The sequence below is a fragment of the Equus caballus genome, chromosome 1 (genome assembly GCF_041296265.1).
Source record: "Equus caballus isolate H_3958 breed thoroughbred chromosome 1, TB-T2T, whole genome shotgun sequence".
NCBI lineage: Eukaryota > Metazoa > Chordata > Mammalia > Perissodactyla > Equidae > Equus > Equus caballus.
In genome coordinates, this window is record NC_091684.1 from 139,568,725 (window position 1) to 139,591,115 (window position 22,391).

General features: G+C 53.0%; 1 protein-coding gene and 1 long non-coding RNA gene across 15 annotated transcripts in view; one reads left to right on the top strand and one right to left on the bottom strand.

Moving 5' to 3' along the window:
* Positions 1 to 22,391, top strand: part of MEGF11 (multiple EGF like domains 11) — a 336,757-nt gene that overhangs the window by 277,890 nt on the left and 36,476 nt on the right. For all 14 annotated transcript variants that reach the window (XR_011439787.1, XM_023655041.2, XM_023655033.2 and 11 more), the window contains one exon: positions 603 to 777. Coding sequence is in view for 13 of the 14 variants with exons in the window: in XM_023655041.2 (XP_023510809.1) it covers positions 603 to 777 (175 nt within the window). In the remaining variant the exon portion in view is untranslated. The remainder of the gene's footprint in view (positions 1 to 602; positions 778 to 22,391) is intronic.
* The window catches only part of LOC111776163 (uncharacterized), a 48,333-nt gene that overhangs the window by 5,079 nt on the left and 20,863 nt on the right, over positions 1 to 22,391 (bottom strand). The window lies entirely within an intron of this gene.

Below are 22,391 nucleotides of genomic sequence, written 5' to 3' on the forward strand. Positions count from 1 at the left end.
GCCTAGACAGACAGGAGATGGAGACGAGCTTGCTCCCTCTTAAAGAGCCCTGGCAAAGCACAGATGGAGGGGATCCTCTCCAATGCAACATTGCCAGAGAGGGGAGGCCACGCCTGCCCTGAGGTCTCATTTTAACTCAGCAAATGTGCACTGGCACCTATGATATGCAGAGCCACTGGGGCTCACTGCGCCCGCTCCCACCCTGGCATCTGCCTTGGGTGAGGGGTGAGTGAAGCTCTTGATCCCATTGTTCGCAAGGCATGGGACTGAAGAGGCTGCCTTCCGCTTGTGTCTCTGTATATTTGTGTTATAAAGAGCACTTGTTTTGGAGTCAGGAAACCTGTGTTCTGGTCCTGACTTTGCCACTTCCTTGCTGTGCGACTTTAGGCAAGTCATATAACCACCATGAGCTTCAGTTTCTTGGGGCTAATAAGACATGTGGCCTTTGTGTCTTCTGACAAACAAACAAGGCATTGAGCAGCTTAAGCTCAGAGGCCCTTTGATTGTGCTACCCTGGGCAGACCAGACTCAGGGTGGGCAGAGGGTGGGACATGGCCACCTCCCTGACTAGACTGTCTTCTCATCGTTCTCTCATCTTTCAGCTGCCACCCAGTGACTGGAGCTTGCACCTGCCAACCGGGCTGGTCTGGCCATCACTGCAATGAGTCCTGCCCTGCTGGCTACTATGGCGATGGCTGCCAGCTGCCCTGCACCTGTCAGAACGGCGCCGACTGCCACAGCATCACTGGGAGCTGCGCTTGTGCCCCAGGCTTCATGGTAAGACGGGAGGGGTCTCCCATGGCCTCTCTGCCCCCCACCCCCACACAGGAGAGGAGAGGCCAGCTCCTCCCACCTCTGGGTGGAATTGAAGAGTGTGGCCTTGTGCCCAGGGATGAAGAATAGGAAGTGTCTCTGCGTCCCCCTCAGAGATAGATTCCCCGACTAGAGAGCCCCCAAGGCTGTTCTCAAAGGGCCAGTTCTGCTGGGGTTTGTGACTGTAAAAGTAATAGAAGGAGGAGGTCTCTCCATTGTCCCCTCACCCTGAAACACCAGTTGTCCTCTCTGAGCCCGGCTCCTCCCTGTCCATGTCCTCATGCACACAGTATTTTTATAACAGGTGACCACCGTGCACACAGACAGTTCTGCATTCTGCTTTCTTTCACCCACATCTACTGCTTGGGCTGCTTAATTATCATTTTAAATGGCTGCATGACACTTCAGGAGCTCATGTACCCCGGTTTACTCAGCCATTCTCTCCCTGCTAAATATTGAGTTGTCTCCAACGTTCACAGCAAATGTCGCAATGAGCGTCTTCCCACAAACAGCCTTTCCTCTCCCATTGAATAGCTTCCTTAGGGTGGATTCCCAGGGTCAGTGGGCATAATGTATTTACACCTCCTGATGGATGTTGCCATATTACTTTCCTCAAGGGTTATATAACTCTATATACCGCTACCAGCCGTGTATGAATGTACCTATTTCAAAACAACTTTGCTAATATTCTTTTTTTTTAATTCTTGCTAATTATATAGGTAGAAAATGGCTCCTCCATTTTGCTCTAATTTGCATTTCTCTGATTACTAGGGAGAGTGAACCTTTTCCCCACGTGTTTGTTTACTATTTGTATTTCCTCATGAATTATGCTGGTCTTTATGAGGTTTGATTCTACGGAATTTGACACTGGAAGTGGAATCCTGTTCAAAGGTGGGGTGTGCCCAGTGGGTCTGAGGACCCAACACTCAGAGGTCCCCTGTGGCCGTATTTTTTATTGTGCAGTAGAAAGTGTGGCCTTTGGAACCAGATCGGGGTCACGTCCTGGTGTCCTGCTGACTCGCTGCGTGACCTCGGGCTAGCGAGCTAACCTCCCTCAGGATCAGTTTCCTCACTGTGGAATGGAACAGCCGCCTTGCAAAGTTGTTGTCAGGTGTGGAGATGGCATGTGTACAGTGCCTGGCCTCAGCACTCCTCAGACTTCAGGGAACTTGGGAATCACTTGTTAAAGTGCAGATTCTGATCCAGTAGATCTGGGGAAGGGCCTGAGGTTCCACATCTCTAACAAGCTCCCGGGTGATGCCAGCGCTGCTGGTCAGTGGCCTCACTTCCAATAGGAAGGGGATGGTGCTCAACTTGGGCTGCCCTTTGGAAACACTTGGGGAGCTTTACAAACACTGATGCCTGTGCCCCCCTCCCAGAGATGCTGATGTATTTAGTCTAGCTGTGGTCTGGTTGAGGCCAATGTGCTGCCAAGGTGGAGATCCACTGAAGTACAAGGAAGCATTTGTCATGATATAGGAATGTGGTTGGCCCAGTGACAATGTCTTTTGTGGTCTATAGAAGGAAACTGTTCAGCTCCTTCTTCCTCCTCCCCAGTGCAGATAAAACTGGGTGAAAATGACCTCCAGGGGCCTCTTTGAAAGAGAAAGAAGTCTGTTCCTCCTGCAGGTTTCCTTTCTAATTTACCTTTATTGATGTGAGCCTTGTCCGTAACTTCATAGAAAAATGGTGTGCCCTAGGTTTTGGGTTTGGGTAGGAGAGAATAGTTGTTTCGGATTAAAGATCTCACATAGCAAAGTGATCAGGTGACTGAAGCTGAAGTGAACAGACCACAGCAGACTGCTGGTGGGGCCTCCTGACCCCAGTCCCAGCTTAGCTACCAGAGCTATTCTATGAGTTAGGGCAGGGGGCTTCCCCTCTCAGTGTCCCAGTTCCTTCATCTGTAAATGGTGAGTGTGCAGGAGGAGATGAACCAACTGATTTCTAAGATGGTCTGTTATGTGGACTCCATGGACCAAGTCAGGAAACACACCCTTCTGGGGGAAATGAGGGAAAGTAGGAGCAAGGAGGTGTGTGCGTGTATATTGGCTGGGGGAGAGGGGCTCACTGAGGTTGTTATGGTCTGATTGCAGACATTGTCTGTGGGCCTGCTGAGAGTTCCACCTTCCTGTTCCCCCTTCTTCACCCCCAGCTGCCTGCCTGGTCACTGCTCCTCAAAGGACGGGGAAATCAGGGCCCTGGGAGGGCCTAGGAGGGTCCTAGGGAGGCTAGTGTCTATGTGTCCTGAGGCCAGGGCTCCAACAGTCTGCAGGCCAGGCCACGGCCTTTCTTCCTCCCATCTGGGTGCAAATGACTTCCTGCCCTTGAACTTTGGGGGACCTGGTGCTTCTGTGGAGTCCTGGCTGCCTGGGGCTCAGGGCTAAAACAGATTGTGAGCCAAGCTGCCCTGGTGGGACCCTGTGTACTCCCATCCATCTCCTCCTGCCCAGCCTCATTATACCTGGAAAGGCTCTTCTGGGGCCCTGCCGGGTGTTGAACAGGAGCCTTGAGCAGGAGCCGCTCAAGGTGATTACAGAACAGTCAATTGTTCTCATCCAGCGTGACTCATTCCTGCATGCGCCAAGGGGGAAATTATTACTGTCGCCCTCTTCCCAGCTTCTGAATGAATGCAACTTCCTGGCTCTGGTCAGGGTGGTTGGTTTGTGAATGTATGCGCCTGCCTTTTTCCTTGAAAGATATTTAGGATGGGCAATTAATTAGAGAATAATTAAAAGAGTCCTTTTCTGAGTGTTTTGAGCCCTTGATCCTAGGCTCAGCAACCTTAGACGTGTCCTCACCTTGCTAGGCCTCAGTTTCCTCATCTGTAAGATGGGAGTCACATCAGGTCCTGCCTGCTATTGGATGTGAGTAGCCAACATGGTAATGGATGTGAGGCCACATCCTCAGCTGTCCCCTCCCACCAGAGCCCTCAATGCCAAGAGCTCTTTAGGGAGGACGTTGGGATAACTTTATGAAAGCAGAGTCTCTGAGGACTGAGAAAGGCCTCAGGCTCAACATAAATGTGAGGAGTGCTGATGAGGTAGTGCAGAGCCACCCCTGGGAGCCCACTGACATGCCTGCTTCAGCCTGGTGGTCCCCACCCCCTGAGGCCTTGAGAATATGGGACAGAAGCCAGCCCTGCCTGGCACTCTGGGTGTGCTGGCCCTCGCACTCTTTCTCCTTCCTTCCCAGGATACTGGATATTTAGGCTGCTAAGGACTTGGGGAGCTGCTGGGGGCATGGAAAGGCTAATCAGACACCCATCCAGCCTTCAAAGAGCTTGTGCCCAATAATAATCATATTCACCCTAGCAGCAAACACTTATTGAGTCCTTGCTGCGTGCTTCATCTCTATCCCTCACAAGAGTCCTACAGAGGTGTACTTTCATGTTCCTCAATGTGAAAACGAGGGGCTGAAGTTCAAACAGGATAAGTGACTTGCCCAGGATCACAAAGCCAGTAGTGGCGGGAGCCCTGAACTCTCGTATGTTAGATGATAGACTTTGATTGACGGGTCACTGTGGAACCACACAAATCTCAGTTCAAATCCTGGCCCTCCAGTCCTCACCCTGCCTACTGGCAAGTCACTTATTCTGCCTAAGCCTGAATTTCCTTATCTGTTAAGAGGAGACTTTGCCACGAGAGTGAGAAACTTCATATGGAAAGTTCATGGCTCAGTGCCTGGAACACAATAGACACCCAGCAAAATGGTAGTAATTAGTGATAAAATGAGACTAGTGGGGGAATGTTACTTCCCCCAACCCCAGCACTCTCCTCGTCCCAGGGAGAGGGTCAGAGTGAGCTACACCCAGGGGTTCCCTTTGGAGCAGAGCCATGAACATGCACAGTTGCTGTTACAAGCAAGTCCTTCCAAGCACCTGCAGAGGCACTGTGGGGTGAACACACCTGTCAGTGTTTGTGGAAATGGACATAGGCATGGAGGTAGGAAGGGAGTCTGGGCATTCGTGTGTTAGCTTGGCCACAGCAGTGCATTCACTCAGGGTATGCATTACTGAATTACACGGGGGCTCCTGGGTGGGGGAAAAGAGATGAAAAGCCAAGAAGCCAAGTTCCTAGCTCTGGTTCTGCTTAATTTTGGGGCTTCTATTTCTCATCTATAAAATGGGAATGAGATTCTCTGCCAAACAGAAACAGTGGTGTGGGAGCCAGTCCTTAAATTGGGATTGCTCGAAATTGGAGGGAGGACATTGTTTCAGCACCTTGGACAGTTCCCATGAGCCTGTGCTCCAAGGTTGCTCTTGCCTTGTTAGAACCCAGGGTCCTCACCCAGTCAGAACACCAGGGTGGACAGGGATGGAGGAGGGCAGAGGGAGAGTCATGTGACAGGGGCCTCCAGAGTCCTGGGAGTGTCCATGTGAGGGGAGATCCAGGAAATGAGGAGGGATTCGCAGACTTGTGGTTGAGGGAACCAAGTGGAGTCGTCCATCCCCTTGGGGCTTGGAGTCACATCACCCCTTTCCATGGCTTCTCGTTACCCACCAAATAAAGCTCAAACTCCAATCCTCTGTAACCTGCCCTTAAAACTAATTAGGCCACCCTGACCTTATCTCCTGCTAAGTCCTGCCACAAACCTATGCTGGGGCCACACAAAACTCACTTCTCCCTAAACAATGTCTGCTTTGAGGCCTCTGCTTATGCCTTTTCTCAAGTTTTTCCCTCTTCCTAGAATGCGGTCCCCACTGTCCTTATCTCAGTCTATGAAAATTCTTCTCAGCTTTTCAGGCTAAGATCAAAGGCTGCCTCTTCCATGAAGCCTTCCCTGAATATTCCTCTCTTTCGTCCTCTCTGTCTGCACAGCACATGGCTTATACTCAGAGTCTGTCTCTCTCCAACTCTGCACCTCCTACTGCCCCCCCCCCCCAATGCCTACCATGTGAACATCTTGCTCAGTATACTCTTTGAAATGAATCAAATTCTTGGGAAGAGCAATGAATGCCATTAAGCAGAAGGAAATTCATGGCATTTCTCAAAGGACCTTGCCAGCAGGTCTGGGGCTTGAATCTACCCATTGGCTTCTCTGCAGTTCAGATAAACAGCTGCAGTGGCACTGGAGCATCTGTCCCTCAACCTCGTCTCTGGGTTCTTTGGGCAAATAATGTAATACTGTGTAATGGTTACTCAGAGGCTCTGAAGACAGATTCCCTGCCTTCAAGTACCAGCTTTGCTGCTTATTAGCTGTGTGTCCTTGGGCAAGATACTTTACCTCTCTGTGCCTCTGTTTTCTCATATGTGAAAGGGGAATAATAATAAACTCCATGGGATATTACACTGATTAAATTAGTTCATATATATAAAATAAGTAGAATACCTGACATATTAGTAATCTTTCAACAAGTGTTAGCTATTGTTATCATTATTGTTGTTGTTGATGCTGCCACTGCTATCGTTGTTATTTACCCCAAGGGGTCCCCCACTTGAAGAGGCTGACTGGTCCTGGCCTGAGTGCCCTGTTTGAGGGTACAGGTAGAAAGGGGGATGAGAGGAAGAGAGCAGAATTAGTAGAGACTTCCTCCTGGCTGGGAGCTGCAGGGTTGCCAAGGGCTCTGGCGTTCCCAAGGGCAGCCACAGAGCCAAGTATAGACTTTCTCATCACAGGGGGGAGAAGGCCATTTTCTCAGTCTTCCATGCTCCTCTGTTGACCAGCTTTCCTTAATTAAGGCCTCACCTGGGTGGCCAGACTGATGAAGCCTCCTCTGCTGCTCCAGGACTAATTGCTGCCATCTTGGCACCGGGAACAAACAGCCTGTGAGGTCACTGCCAGAGCTGCAAAGACTTGATTTCCCAGACCTCCTCCCCCTGTGGAACCCAGGGCTAAGAGATAAGGGGCCTCTGGTCATTCCTCAGCACAGATGCTCCCTTTCAGCTCTGGCTATAATGGGGATGGGGAGCAGGACAGGCGCAGGAGGGGGCCTGGTGTCCCCTCCCATGGGATTCGGGGCCAATATTTCTCCCCTGGTTGACAGAATTTCTATTACCTTAAAGGGCTCATCTATTTATGCTGCAATTTTTTGAAGCCCTGTCTGCCATTATTGAACCCTGCATGCCAGCGAGGGGAGCGGGCACTCCATCACCAAAATGAACAAACTCGTTTCCACATTTTTCTCTCCTTTCTCCGTGCTGTCGGTGGCTCATACGCAAACCTCAGCTGCTCTGGCTGGGGAAGGCGGGAGCGGATAAGAGTTATGAAAATCCACATCAGTGGAGCAGTGATTGAATTTTCCTTCAAGGCTTCCGATGTGCTTTAAGACGTCACCCTCCCCCCACCGACCTCCCCCAAGCTGGGCAAAGTGTGTGTCTGCCTCTCGTGCGGCTCCTGAGCTGGAGCTAGGGAGCAAGGGCAGCTGGGGGGCCAGAAGAGAATGTGGACTGGAAATTATAGCCAGGTGACATGTATATAACGTGCGCACTGTCCCTGTCCTAGTTGTTTTGTTCTTCATCAAAATGCGGTCTGCAGACTGTTCGTGCTAAGGGAAGAAGAGCAGTTTCTCATCCCCGCCCCCACCCCCACCCCCCTCACCCCCCCCCCCACCCGCCCCCCCCCCCCCCTCGTTGACTAACTTCCTAATTATTGTAGTAAAAGATTCTCCTGGATGCTGCTCTGGGGGTGAGGAATTCACCCTGTAGCTGCCATGCCCGTGTGAGCAGAGGAGCACAGGTAGTGCAAAATAGCAGAAATGACCCAAAACTATAAACACATCCACACAGGTACTCCAGTACTCAAATCCCGTTTCTGCCGTCACCTGCTGGGTGGCTTGGGCCCAGTCACCCAAGCTTCTCAAGCCTCAGTTTTTCATCTACAAAACAGGGTGGATAATGGTACTATGTGAGGGTGTTATTCTTAGGACTGAATTAGATCGAATATGCAGAGTGCTTAGAACAAAGCCTGGCGTGTAGCCAATGCTCAGTAAATGATAGTTGAGGTTTCTTATGTAGTTGTGTGGAGATGACACACTGGAAGCAAAAGGCGTGGACTTTGGGGTCAGACAGGCCTGAACTGAAATCTCAGGGCTGTCACCCAATAGCTGTGTGGCCTTCGGCGATGTGCTCAGCCTCTTTCTTTAAAGACTGGCACCTGAGCTAACGTCTGTTGCCAATCTTTTTTTCCTCCTTCTTCTCCCCAAAGCCCCCCGGTACATAGCTGTATATTCTAGTTGTACGTGCCTCTGGTTGTGCTGTGTGGGACGCTCCCTCACTGTGGCCTGACGAGCCGTACCATGTCTGCGCCCGGGAGCCAAACCAGCAAAACCCCGGGCCGCTGAAACAGAGCACGTGAACTTAACCACTCGGCCACAGGGCCGGCCCCCATACTCAGCCTCTTTGAGCTCCAGTTTCCCAACCATAAAATAGGTTAATAATGCCTGCCCTGTGAGCACAACATGGGAATTATTCTTCATAATGGCAGAGTTAGAAGAATGCTCAGTGCTTCCCTAGTGCAACCTCTCATTTTACAAAGAAAGAAACCAAGATCCAGAGAGGGATAGTGACTTATCTCAGGTCACACAGCAAATCTTTGGCAGAACTGGGATGGAAAGCAGGTGACAGAACTCCCAAGCTGATGCTATTTCCCCCTTCGCCTCCATCTCATGAGTTTGCTATCCCCAGAGCAGACACCTACTGATTTTTCCCAGGGCAGAGAGAGAAGAGGGGGGAGGTCACCAGACGGTTAAATCACATTGGCAATTAATCCACAGAGCAAAGTAGGGAAAATTGGTTTTATCTCACTGAGGCTGAGTCCAACCTTCCCCCTCGGGGACACTGTGGTTTGTGGTTTTATTGGGGAAAACTGCTGACTCTTCCATCCGAAAAAAGAGACGTTCCCCGTGTCACACTGCCCTCTCCCTGCTGTGCTCCTCAGGCCCTCCTATCAACGCCCTCATCTCCAGGGTCTGGCGCTGGGGCTTCCGTCTCTCCATGCCGCAGCAGAGGCGGTCGGGGCACGTCTGGGGCGTCCATGCTTTAAGCACGCCCAGTCTTCTTTTTGTCCAGGTCTCTGGCATTGTTGCGGTTTCTGCCTCTGCCAGGTCCCAGTCCTGGCCACCCCACAGACGTGGCAGAGGGAGGCCAGGGCGGGGAGTCAGAGGAGCTTTCCTGAAAGGTCTGAATGGGATGGCCGAGTGGGGATGCTGATGGCCCATACTGGGAGCACTGAGTCCCGGGGGCCCGGGCCAGGCACCCTGCTCCTCATATGTTCTTGTACTTCATCCTCCAACAAGCCTGAGGTAGGGGCCGTTGGGATCCGTACTTGGCAGATGAGGAAACTGAGGCTCAGAGAGGTGACGTAACCTCCCCTAGTTGCTAACTGGCCACCAGGAGCTGAGCCTATGGCTGTTTGAACCCAGAGCCTGCCCTTTTAGCCACAAACCAAAATTGTCTGGAGAGGAGAAGGCTGTGGATCCGTGTTAAATAACCAGCTTTAGACTCTCTGGCCTTTTCCTAGGAAAGTGGACAACGCCTGGCAACCTCATTTCTCAGCTGGAGCCAGTGAGCTCCCACCCCTTGTCTTCAAGGGGAGGTAGGCTGAGACCCTCAGTCCCCCTCCCTTACTTTGGGGCAGCACTTTACAGTTTACCCAGCCATCTCACACCTGAGCTTGTTAGTCCTTACAGCTCCCCTGTGAGGAAAGCAGGGTGAGTATCATTAGCTGTATTTCACAGATGAGGAAACCGAAGCTCAGAGTGGTTACGAGTCTTGTCCAAGATGATGTGACTTGTGAGGACATCAAGCTGGGCCTAGAACCCAGGGCTCATGGCTCTAGGCCAAGCTCACCTCAGGACAGCCAAGTAGGGAGGGGAGGTCAGTGCTGAGGAGGGGCCAGCTGGGAGTCAGACCTGGGCTCCGACCCTGGCTCTGCCAACCTACTTGCTGTTAGACTTTGCCCAAGTCACTTCACCTCTCTGTGCTTTAACTTTATCTTCTGCAAAATGGGGCACAAACCCTACTCCCTGTATCCTGGGGCTGGTGTAAAGCTGAGAGGAAACACGTTGTTGGGAAGAACTGGAAGTAGGGCCAGGGTGTGTGCACCCAGAGGCACGCGGGGAAGCAGTGGGCCCCAGGCCCACAGACTAACTCCCCCCACCAAGGCTGTGGGTCTGGAACAAAGGAAGATCCCACTATCGCCCTGCTACCTCTGCCCTCAAGCTCCGAGACCCCACCAGCACGGCCCCTCCCCAGCCATCTCCCCCTTAGTCATTAGCACCGCTACTCCCATCTGCAGGAGTAATTATGGACCCCAGGAGGGGAAGGAATTCCTGCCAGAAGATGTGATTATGTCTGGAAAGTGAAAGATGTTGCAGAAAAAGGTCATGAATAAATTACTTCAAGGTGGGGCTAATAGGAAACTAACAATGGGGGTAAATGCAAAAACAAAACACAAAACAAACAAGCGTTCTCTCCAAAGACACCACTAAAGAATTGCTCTCACCTCTCCTAAAAGTTCAGAGGGGGAGTGTTACTGCCCTGAGACAGGCACAGGGAAGCCGGGCAGGGCTGCTCAGCCACCAGGCACAGAGGACCCAAAGAGCAGGGGTGTAGGGAATGTGAAGGAAAATAGTGGGAGCGGGGCAGCCTGGGCCCTGCATGCCGGGGTGGGGACTTGTGACGAGGGAGCCATTGCAGTCTTGAGCAGGGGCAGGTGTGACAAAACGGTGCTGCAAGTTGACCTCCATACCCTGTGCAGGGAGATGGTGACATCACCATCTAAGAACCCAGCATGCAGTAGGCACTCAATAGATGCTGGTTCCCTTCACTCCCTGTGGTTCCTCAGTGGAGGCCGCTTGGCGGAGTGGGGAGAGCGTGGGCTTTGAGTCAGGGAAACCTGACTTCGAATTCAGCCCTGCCACCTGCCAGGTGGGTGACTGACAGCAGCTTCCCCTCTGGCGCCTGACTTTGCTCCCCTGGCACGTGGAGTACCTTGCAGGATGGTTGTGGGAGGGAAACAGGACAAGCAGTGAAAGTGACAGTGAAATGGACAGAGCAAGAGGGTAAATCTTAGTTTCTTTTCTTACATCTGTGGTGGGCCTAGGCTCTTACTGGGCCACGTGTAATAATCAAAATGCCTAAAGCGTTTATAGCACTTCCTCTGGGCCAGGCACTGTTGTGAGAATATTACGTACGTTAATTTGTTTAATCTTTACCACTACCCTTGGAGGAAAGTACTACTGTAATCCCCATTTTGCAGACAGGGTAACTGAGACACAGAGGGGTTCATAACTTGCCCAAAGTTTGTCAATTAAACCCCAATAAAGCTGAAAAAATAAAATAAGTTGCCCAAGGTCCCATAAGCGTCAGAACCAGTACCTGAGCCCAGTAGGCAGGTTCCAGAGCCCATGGGCTTGACGTGGCCTTCTGCTACCTCTTTGTGACCTGCCTCCTCTGTGGGCAAACCCCGAGAAACCCTCGCTGCCTCCAACCAGGAGGAAACCCTAACCATGGCCACAGGGCTGCTCCGGGCAAGAGAGCTGAATTTGGAGGTGGCGTCAAACTACGGGGCAATCCGGCACCCGTCAGTTAGCTCAGGGCAAGTGTCTATTTCCCAGGTGGTGGCGTGGATGGAGCGCCCAGTCGTCACCCTGGCACACGTCTGTATCACAGTTCTGCCACTACACAATGCTCTCATGTCCATCGTCGCACGTGTCCTCACGGCCCTCTGAGATTACATGTCACTGTTGCCATTTTACACACAAGGAAATAGGCTCAGCGAGGTTCCACAGCTCTGAGCATCTCAGCCCTCCCCACTCACAAGCCCAGGGCTAACAGGAGGAACCCTTCCTGCCTCATCTCCCTCCCCCTGGGACCTGCAGCCCCAGACAGGCCCTGCCCCAGGCAGGAGTCACCAGTCCTTCCTATGGGGAGGTCTGAGCTGAGCTCCCTTCACACCTGGCCGCCTGAGGCCTCGCGGGGAGCACAGTCCGGGTCCACATTATATGTAGTGAAGCATTCTATGACAACTTGGCTGAGAAACCTCTGGGAGCCAGAAGAATCCAGAGGAAACCAACTTTATAAAGACTTGGGTAATTTAACTTGGGTAAGGTGGGGGTTGGGAGGGACGGGCGGCCTCCACAGGCAGGGGCAGCCTTTCTCATCTCCTCTCCTTTTCGTTCCCTGGTAAAGCTGCTCAGGTTTCATCTTCTGGGCTTTCTTTGTGTTCAGTCTGTAGTTGTTTTTTTTTAAATGATTCCACAATCGATAAGCGATCGGATTTTCCTGAGTTTGGCCTCTCAGCCTCTCTGAAACAGAAAGGAGTGGCCCACATACCTGCCTTTGGGGGAGGGGGTTCCTAAAATAGGCTGGAACACTGAGTCACTTGCTTGGTCTCAGGGACCCACCTTTGTCTTCGGGGCAAAATTTGAGGCCAGGCATTCAAGGCCTTCATGGCTGGGCCAAGTGTGAGCTCCAGGCCCCTGTCCCACTGCTGCCCATCGTCCCTGGTGCTCCAGCAAATGCCTTACCCTGGAGACCCCCTCACCCATGGACAGCCCCACCTCCATCCCTTTGTTCTATGTGTCCCTTCCCTGAGATGCCCCAGCTCTCTGTCCTCCTGGCCACACCCTGCCGGAGCACCTCTAGGCTCCGCTCAGAAGCCTTCTTGCTTTCTTCCTGTCAGGGCGTAACCTTTCCGTAGTACACTGGCACGCCCACTCTGGTGGCACGTTGTGGATGTTTCTGTCCTCTCTGCTGTACGGAAAGCTGTGGGGGTCAGGTCTGTCTGATTCAAGCCTGTGTCCCTACCCTTTTCCTCATCCTGCCGCCCTCCTGACCCCAGCCCACTCCCAGGCTGGCACAGTCTCCTGCACAGAGTGTGATCAGTAACTATTCACTGAATAAATGCACAGGTGGTTTAGAGCATCCCCTAAATCGTGAATGTGCCACACTTTTTTTGAACCTAGTAAACACCTCCCATCAGCCTCTGCAGGCCCCTCTGTCCCCTACAATCTGGTGCCCACTTGGGACATTGTCACCATCACTATAGTCAGATTCTGCCTTTGCAGGCCACTGCCCTGGGCCCACACCACCCAGCTGCCACCCCAGAGGAGCTGGGTTCTGCAGTGCACAGGCACGCACGCCCTCTCCTATATATCCAACCCCCGCAACGTGGACCCAGCATGCCCACACCATGCACACCATGTTCAAAGCCTCCGTGATCAAATCACCCTTGAGGCTCTCTGGCCAGGATCGGCCCAAATGTCCAACATGCTGAGCTTACTCCACAGCTGTCACACCACTGACACAGAGCATTTAGACACACCAAACTCCCACACCATATGGACCACGCATGGGGGTACCCTATAGCTGCCATCCAAATCAGGACACTGGGACAACAAGCCTAAATCCTATCCCTAACCTGCTCTTCTACAAGTGCAAAACGCATTGTACCTCGCAAAATGCATAGGGCCCACATGTATTATTCGTATGACGTACATCACACACACGCACGCACAGGCTCACCAAGAACAGCGTCTGGAAGTAGGGAGGGAGCCCGCCCACACCCCTCCCGGGCCACAGTCTCATCTTGTGCCCTGCCCCCTCCACATGCCGCTCACACACTCCTCTAAATGCTCATGAAAGCTTCCCCTAATGTCCAACATCGGCTTTCCCAGCAGTTCAGAGACACTTTTTTAAACCACTAAGGAAATCGTGAAACCTCATGTGGAGTGACTGGGGCCTTATGCTGTCAGTGTTTGCCCAGAAACTCCCAAAGATGGCAGCCCAGCCTTGGCAAGGAAGCCTGGTTCTGTTCTCAGAGGGAGTGGGACCCAGAAGGCCTGCGAGAGATGCTCTGATCCTCTGTGGCTGGAACCCTCCCCACCCCCAGCGCCTCAGGGAGCACAGGAGCTCTGGACGGGGCCCAGCCCCGGGAGCAGGGAGAGCTCCAAGGCCTGGAGTGGAAAGCAGGAAAGCGCAGGTGTCATGGGAAGCTGTCTCCTTTAGCTAAGGGCTGAGGCCTGCCTGTGTGCACAGAGCTGATAGCATACCCAGTCATCATCAGCACCAGCAGCGGCGGCGGCATCATCACTATCATCTTCGCTATCGCCAGCTTTATCTCTTTCAGAGGATGTGCATTATTTGAAGGATGTCAACAGCCTAACTCTCGCTCGCACTGCCTGTTATTCCACCATCTTAGCCTTATTCCTTCAAGTCTTGAAACCCTTTGGACTTTAAGAGCCTCCTAACATTAGAAACAAATGCCCCCTGAGAGTTCCTACCATAAGCCCCTTTAGCCATTTCTGCCTCCACTGTCAGCACGCGTTTAACAGATGTGTGGGAAGGCACCTGCCAGAGGGCCTGGCATATGGTAGGTGCAGGGACATTTGGGTCCCGTCACTGCTGCCCTGTGGGGAGACAGCTTGGGCTGTGGAGTCAGTCGGCCCCTTCCCCACCTGTGACTTGGGGCACGCTGACCGCGCCTCTCTCTAGGATGGCCCCTCTCTAGGAAGGTAATTCCTTCCCTGCAGGGCTGTTGTCAGAACAAAAGGAGATAAGGGACAGGCTGGCACCAAGGAGGTGGTTAAAATCTGAGTTTCCTTCCTCCTGTCTCCGGCACTGGGGATGGTCAATCTGTCCCAAGCCAAAGGGTCGGCGTGTCTGTAGGGTGGGAGGGCGTGGACAGTGGTGAGGAGGGTCCTGCCCGCCTCCGCTCCCCGTTCTCTGCATGGACCCAACACACACATACGTCTCCAGGGATCTCAGACTCGGGAGTCACCTGAGAAGACAAGAATTCCTCCTGAGTGCTGAGCAAGCCATTATCAGCCAGTGGTGCCTTCTCTGAACTCAGGAGAGACTCTTGGAGGAAGGAACAGTTGGAGAAATGGAAGAGGCTACAGATAGGACAAGGGCATCGGTGGGGAGGAGAAAAGAAACTTTGTTTCACCAAGACAGTAGCTGAGTCTCCAGGAAGACCCCAGGTCATGCAGCCAAGTGAAACAGGCTAAACTTGACCCCAAATGTCCTTCCTTGGCCATACTCACTGTCTCACGTCTCTCTGAAATGTCTTGGTATCTGTTTGGGATCTATTAGAAGGTGTCTCTGCTCCTCAAGAGGCCTCTTGAGATATCAGAGTCATAGAACATATTTGTGCAAATTAGAAAACGGTACCCCTTTCTCAAGACATTCTACTGACATCTACCAGAAAACTGATGTAATATATACACAAACTATGACTATAATGTGACTGGCACCTCTAGAGTTGTGCAGTACACAGCCTGCACAGCTGTACAGAGCAGCCTCAGGTCACTGACAGCGCATTCATTTTGGACAGGCGTAGGGCTTCCAGGCCTAACTTTTAGCCCTTCTGCACCCATCCCCCATGGGAGCCACACAGAATGACTCAGCCGCATAAGCCCAGGGCATTCCCCCCTCAGCACAGGAGGCAGGGATGGGGATGAACGTGACAAGTGGCCTCCATCCCTCTCTCCCTCTCACCTCTCTGGCCCTCTGCTCCTCATGCCTTATGCAGAGTTTCTTTTCCCCAGCATGCCTCTTCTGTCAGTTGCTGCTTTATCAGTGACACACTAATTAGGTCCAGTGAGGTTTGCTCTGCATTGGAGAGGCCTCCGTGGCTGGCGTTCTGTCCAAGCTGTTCTCTCTTTGCTTTGTGGGCCACGTGTTACTCTTTCTCCCTGGAAACTCACAAATGAGGCTCCCCATCTGGGAGTCCCACTACCTGAGCCCTTGGAGCCAGGAGTGGGGTGACTGAGAAGGGTGGGGAGGGGGAGTGCAGCAGCCCTGGGCTGGCGCTCTCCTTGCCAGAGCAGACGCTTGCCTTGCAAGGGGCTTTGTAAACAGTAAAGCACACTCCACATGTGTGCCGCTGGCGCTGAGGTGACATTGGACACCAAAATCAGGCTGCTTTGGTGCCTCTAAAACTCCTGGAATAGCAGGGGAGTGAGCAGAGCATTGGGAGGCCCCTGAAGGCAGCCTGCAGAACATCTGGAAGTAGGGAGGGGACCAGCCTGCTCTCCTCTCACGCCACAGCCTCATCTGTGCCTCCCCGCCGCCAGCCACTAGGCGGTGAGCTCTGCGAGGGCAGGGACAAGCTCTGTTCCGCTCACCATGTGTCCCCTGGCCTAGCACAGTGTCCGACACATACTAGTGCTTGAAAACCATCTCCTGAACGACTGAATGAATTCAGTATGTGTGCACCGAGCACCCACTGGGCGAGGCACTGTGCCAGGGCCGGGGCCCCAGGGTCGAACACAGCCAACCCCCTCCTTACCCTCATGGAACTAACAAGCTAGTGAATGAGAGCTGATTTTTTAAAACTCCTTACAACTGTGGTGAGGGCCGCAAAAGAGCCGGGAACAGGGAAACCTGCTCTGCAAGGGGGAGGGCAGGGAGAAAGTTAAAGAATAGGGGAGCGGAAGGGGACCTCAGGGGACCTCTAGTCTAGGGTAATGGTTAGGAGACCCAGGGCCCATCACGGCACCTGGCCTATGGTAGATGCTCGACAGACATTTGTCACTTTGAGCCAGTGCTTTTGCCTGACTTGGATCCATGTACTCTGACCCCAGGTCCAGGGCCCTTTCTTGCCTAAACCATCTCTACTCCTCCAACAAGAAAACTTGTGGGCCAGGGCGATGACCTGGTTGCCTGTCCCAGAGTCCTGCCTGCTGAGCTCCCACAGGCTGGCAGGAGCACGCTCACCGCCTCGGCTGAATCCAGAGAACCCCATTCCACTCTGTTTACACTGCCTCCTACCCACAGAACATATGTAAGGGGACTCAGAGATGAGCTTGCACAATTGCCTCTCTCTTTTGTGTGAGGGAGGGTCAACCACTTTCCATCCTCCTCTTTCTTCCACTCCAGAAAATACTTATTAACCTCCTCCATTGCAAGGAAAACAGATGATCAACCCAAGAAGCCCAGCTGTTGATTAATTTTCCCAAACAGGGCCAAACTACAAAGCAGCATATTGCAAGGGAGAAAATTCAATAAACAGCATTTGAAACAAATGTAATAGAACATATAACTCACTACCCACTGGGATCCGGGCCTGTGCTGCCACTTTGTGCAAGGAGGCAGGTGGAAGGCAGAGGGGAGATTTGCGTCTCTTTAGCGGGACCAGCTCCGGGGGTTCCATTCCGCCAGTAGCTCTTTCAGATTAAGTTCAAGATGTTAATAGCCAATGCTGCATCTATAATTAACAGGCCTTTGGACGGGAGGAAGAGTTCACAACCATCTTCTACTCACAGAATGAAAACGCTGAGCTGCACTGACAGGCTTCCTCTGGCAGAAGCTGGAGCCTCAGGGACCGGCCCCTGTGGGAGGTGGAGGGCTCCCTTTCCTGGACTGGGGGGTGTGGGCTGTGGAGGCGAGATGGGGATAGATAAGCATACATAAAAACACCCAGACATCAACTTCCAGGTGTTGAAAAAGGGCCAAAGCATCTGGGCCTCAGCAGGTAGCCCCTCCTCAAGGTCAGGGCCCTATCTTCTGGATCCTCTGTGCGTAGTTGGTGAGTGTACTATCAATATGATCAGGGGCAGCGTAGGCTATCCCAGAGTTTTACCACATCTGAGCTGTTAGCATCCTGGGCTTAAAATGGGAGCCAGGAGATGCCATCTCTGCCTAGCACTGGCTGTGTGACCTTGGGCAAGTCACTTTCACTCTCTTGGCCTAAGTTTCCACACCTGTGAAACAAGGCAGCTGGACCAGGTGATTCCCAACATCCTTTCCAGCTCTGGCACAATGGGCTGTCTTCCCACTGTTAGGAATGGGCATGTGGCCAGTCCCAGGCCATGAAATAGCAGAGTGGGTGGCCACACAGCTGGTGTGTGACGCTTAGAGGCCCAGGAGGGCTCCCCACCACTGGGCCTGCATTCCCACCGCTCCTCACTCCTTTGGGGTAAGATCCCTACTGCAGGCAAGAAGATGCTCGGAGAGTCAGAGCTGAAGGGCCCTCAGAGACGACCCAGCCAGTGGTTCCCAGCTAGACACCTGCAAAGGCTGCAGCAAGTTGCCTGCCAGGAGGGTTCTGAACATTTCATCAAGGTTCCGGGCCATTGTCCATTCCCTCTGATGAAGCCGACTAAAACACCAAGGGCTTTTGGTTTTTTGCTTTTAATTAGAATTAAATTAACTCTATGTGATGTCCCAGGTTAGCGTGCACGGATCAGAAGCTCTGACTGGTTGTAGGTGACATCACAGGAATTTCTAGGTCATGGTTGGTGGACAAGATGCTGCCACCAAATTCACATGGTGTGCAGTCACTGGCCAAACTGTACCTGTTCCATACGTGCCTGGTCTTAGACACTAGCACAGAGTGACAGCAGTGTCTTTCAAGTGAGAGGGCTTTATAGAAGGAGGACACTGACAAGGGTTCCTGGTGTAAAAGGCTGGGGAAACTGATGGCTTTCAACAGCCGCATGTAATTGATAAGGAAACCAAGGTCTGTCTATTACCCAGCATGAGCATCGGTCTAGCAGAAGAGAAGGCTGTTTTCCGAGTAAGATGTATAGGATCTCTGGACGGAGATCTCGGGGAACAGCTTCAGTAAAGGCTCCTTAGGGTCTCCTGGCTGAGGGAGTGGGTGGAGGTGCCAGGAGGTGGAAAAGCACGTGAGATGCCACATGCAAACTCCCCAGCTTTGCAGCTGATCTGAGCTCACAGCCCTGGGCTCTCAGCCTGTCCTTCTCCCCAGAGTGTGAAAAGATCCCAGGCACCAGCTGGGGGAGGCGGGGTGGATAAGACATGGTCCCTACAGCCGGTCCCCTGAGGAGCACTGGCCTGCAAGTCTCAGCTCTGCCTCGTGGGTCCACTCTGACTTTCGGTCTCCTTCTCATGAAGGATGGATTTGATCATCTAAGGTCCTGTTCAGCTCCGAGGGTCTTGTCTCCCTTAGTGGATGCACTAGAGGCCAACAGTAATTTTCTGGCTGTGCGTCTGACCCTCAGCCTGGCTGGGCAGGGTTTGGGCAGGGGGTAACAGGGGGAGGTGTGGAACCATAGACCAGGATCTGGCCTGGCTTTCCCCTTTCTCAAGAGCCCCCAGGGAGGCCCAGAGACCGTGTGGTAGCATGGGACCCATCCTTAGACCAGACAATATTCTGCTCCCTGTGTGTGACGGGAGCCACAGAACCCCAGCCCACAGGGGCCCCTCACTCATTTGTTCAACATTATTTATGGAACGCCTCTACTCTGTGCTGGGTACTGAGCGAGGGATACTGGGGCAACCCAGACAAGTGACATACCTATTCTCACAAAGCTTCTAGTCTAACTCGGGGTGGGGGGGGATGGGGGGAGACAGTAAATAAGTGGACAAATAAACACATCTGCATGCAGGCATGAGTGTGCCTGGGTGGACACTGCCTGGGAGTTGCCCAAGGGCAGAGACTGGGTCTCAGGCTCCTGTGTGCCCCTGGTGCCCACCACCAGGGCTGGCCCAGAGCTGGCCCCCGTTCAGCAAACATTTGTTGAAGTGCCTGGCATGAGAGAGAAAGCATATGGAAAGTGCCCAGTCCTGGTTCTGTCCACAGTAGAAGCAGTTTGTACACACAAACATCTCATTTCAATTAAACAACATTTATCAAGGACCCATTATATACCAGCAAGGTCCCAAGCCCTGAGACTCTAGACGTGAATAAAATCAGATCCCCGTCTCCCAGAGCTCACAGCTAGGGGCGGAGGCAGGCACGTGAGCCAGCCAGGACCCCTGGTGTGCTAGGATGGTGGTGGCTGTGTGTGCACGCCATTCTCATCAGCGCAGGGCTAGGGGCTGGGGAGGGAACAGACCAGGAAAGAAGGATGAGGAAGGAGTCACAAATTTATACCCAAACCCACACAGATGGGTCAACAGATACCCCCAGAGACAAACACACAGACTCACAGGTGTGTATGCCAACTACCTAAGCATGTGTAGACACAGATACTGACCCCTGTAGACTTGGGCACCACCTAGGCCATCATGATTGAGGCCTGTTAGGGGTGCCCCAAATCGGGGAGCTGTGTAGGTGAGAGAAGGGCCTGTGTGTTGGGGTTGGCCCCTGGGGCACCTTGGGAATCACCAGACCTTGGCCAGGGGACGCCCTGAGGGGGGCAGAGCTGTTAGGCTAACCCTGAGGAGTTAGGCTGATTATTGGCTTTCCATGCATGTCAATCACCAGAGACAGCCAATCAACTATGCACCAGGCCTGAGCCTCAGATCAGAGGCCAGAGGTAGGGAATTTGACAAGAGTTTACCTGTTAGGACTTGTGCTGGTTGAGGAGTTTGAACCAAGTCGGGGTCAGAACAGTGAGGTGGAGGAGCGGGTGTCCGGAGCTAGCTGCACCAGGCTCCCATTCCTTCAGGGCAGAACTGTGCACTTTAGAAACTTCCCACTTCCCTCTTTGGAATTTTTGCTATCAGGAGGTAACAAATGGGAAGGGTTTGGAACACTCTTGGCATGGGGTAGCCCCTCAGTGAGTGGTCATTCCGTCCCCCAAGACCACACCCTTGGTACGTGGTGGTGAAAGTTCCGGCCTGTTCAGCTGTGAGGAGGGGAACCAGGAAGCCAGCCTGGAGGAGGTGGCCGGAAGGTGACCTGGAGTGTGAGGTGAGGCCTCCTGCTCCCCGAGCACCAGCCCTCCTCTCCTGCCCAGGGCCCTGCATTCGTTTACTGAGTGAGCAATGGGTCCCTCCTCCAGAGCCACCTTCTGCTGAAACGTTGGAGGGTTTTGTGTGTTCTTTTCGTAAGAGATACTATTTCTTTGCAGTAATAATAGCTTTTGTAGTGCTTTCTGCCTGCCAGGCACTATTCGGTCTGCTTCATGTATAATAACTAATTTAATCTTTTTAACAATCCTATGAAGTAGGGATGTTATCATTCCCCTTTTACAGACGGAGGAACTGAGTCCCGAGGGGTTAGTAAATTGTGCAAGCGCGCACAGTGAGTAGTGGAAGCGGGATGGCGCTCTTCTCGAAGCACTGGGCTCTGCCATCTCTCTGGAAGGAAGGCCTCGTTCTTCCTCTTCACCCTCGCTGACACACCGCGGGGCCCTGGAGAACTCACTGCCCCTCTTAAGTCTCCATTTCCTTCTCTGGGATGCAGAAAGTCCTCTGTACCTGGTGGCCTCCCAGGGCCGTTGAGAGACCAAGCTGCCTGTCCATGCGCCTGCACGGGCTGCGCCGGGAGAAAACGATGCCCTGGCACAGTGTTCTGGGAGCAGATGCTTCATGCTGGGCACTCTGCATCTTGGCCCCTGGAGCAGGGCCAGGTGGAGAGTCCTCTCTGAGCCTCACCAGCATACCCACAGCTGGGCCCACAGGCCCTTGAGGCCTCCCAGGAGGCCCGGGTTTGGGGTCACTAATGAGGATGCCAGGAGAGAAACCGCTCTTTCTTAAATTCACACAGAGAAATCATAAACTGTGTGTGCAATTTGCACCCGGGCCAAGGCCCTCAGAGCTTAAATATATTCTTATGGGCTATTTATAGTCTTGGAGAAATTAGAGTTTCCTGGGTAATGCGAGTGCTGACAGACTCCAGCTGGTCAGGGCCTGCCAGGGACTGGCAGGGGAACCAGAAGTAACCTTGGAATCTTCTGGGGCAGGACTCCGTGCTCCCCACTCTCTTCTCCCTGACCCAGCTGGTGCAAGCGGGACAGGAGGAGAAAAGAGCTCGAGAGGGGTCTCCCTTCACCGAGGGCCCACAATCTCTGGTCTCTCTGTGGCCTAAATGGGGGTGAGACAGCTGCCTGGGACCCTTAGAGTTGAGAGGGGAGCTCCTCTACTTTAAGCCTGTCATTTCACAGATGCTGGAACTGAGGCTCAGAGAGGGGCAGGAACCTATCCAATGTCACACAGCTGGTGGGGCCCAGATGAGCTCTGAATTCCTGGCTCAATCTATGCATCAGCATTGCCGCAGTAAGCCTAGGCATAAGACCAGAGAAACTGGCTGGAGAGACTCCCTAGGGGAACACAGTGGGAATTCAGCATCCAGTGACCACATGCTCCCGAGCAGACAGCCCCAAAGTGGGTTCTTGAGTAGGGAAGGAGGCATGTCCTGGAGGACTCAGGGAAGAAAGCCCAAACTCCCTTACCTGGCATTCAAGGCTCCCAACTCCCCTTTTAAACATCTCTCTGGCCCCTCCCTAGGTAAGCTCCTCCCTCCAGCGCCCCTAGAACATCCCAGCTCTCATACCCCTCTGCACTCTCGTCCACACTCTCCCACCTGGACTGCTTTTACCCGACTCTTCTCTGATCAACTGAACGTTCCACCCCTCAAGGCCTCTGAAGTCCCCATTCCTGGTCCCCCCTGCCCTGTGACTTACCCTCACTCTGAGCTCTTTGCTGGAGCCGGTGTAGTGGATGCTGTCGTGAGCCACCAGACTCACAGTTCAGGACGCAGGCACTCCTTTCTCCCCAGCTGCAGGGAACTTAAGGGCTCCCAAAATTGCCCTCAAAGAACACAATGCACCTGAAGTCACACCCCCTTCCCTGAGGCAGTGGCTAGCCGATGACTGGTGGGGGTATAAGGGCTCTCCCTCCCTTCCCTGGGGGGACAGTTCTAAGGGCCACCCTCCAGAGCCTCCTGGCACATCAGCTGAGGCCTCAGTTCAATTTCTCCCTCTGCCCAGTCCTGCTTCCTTT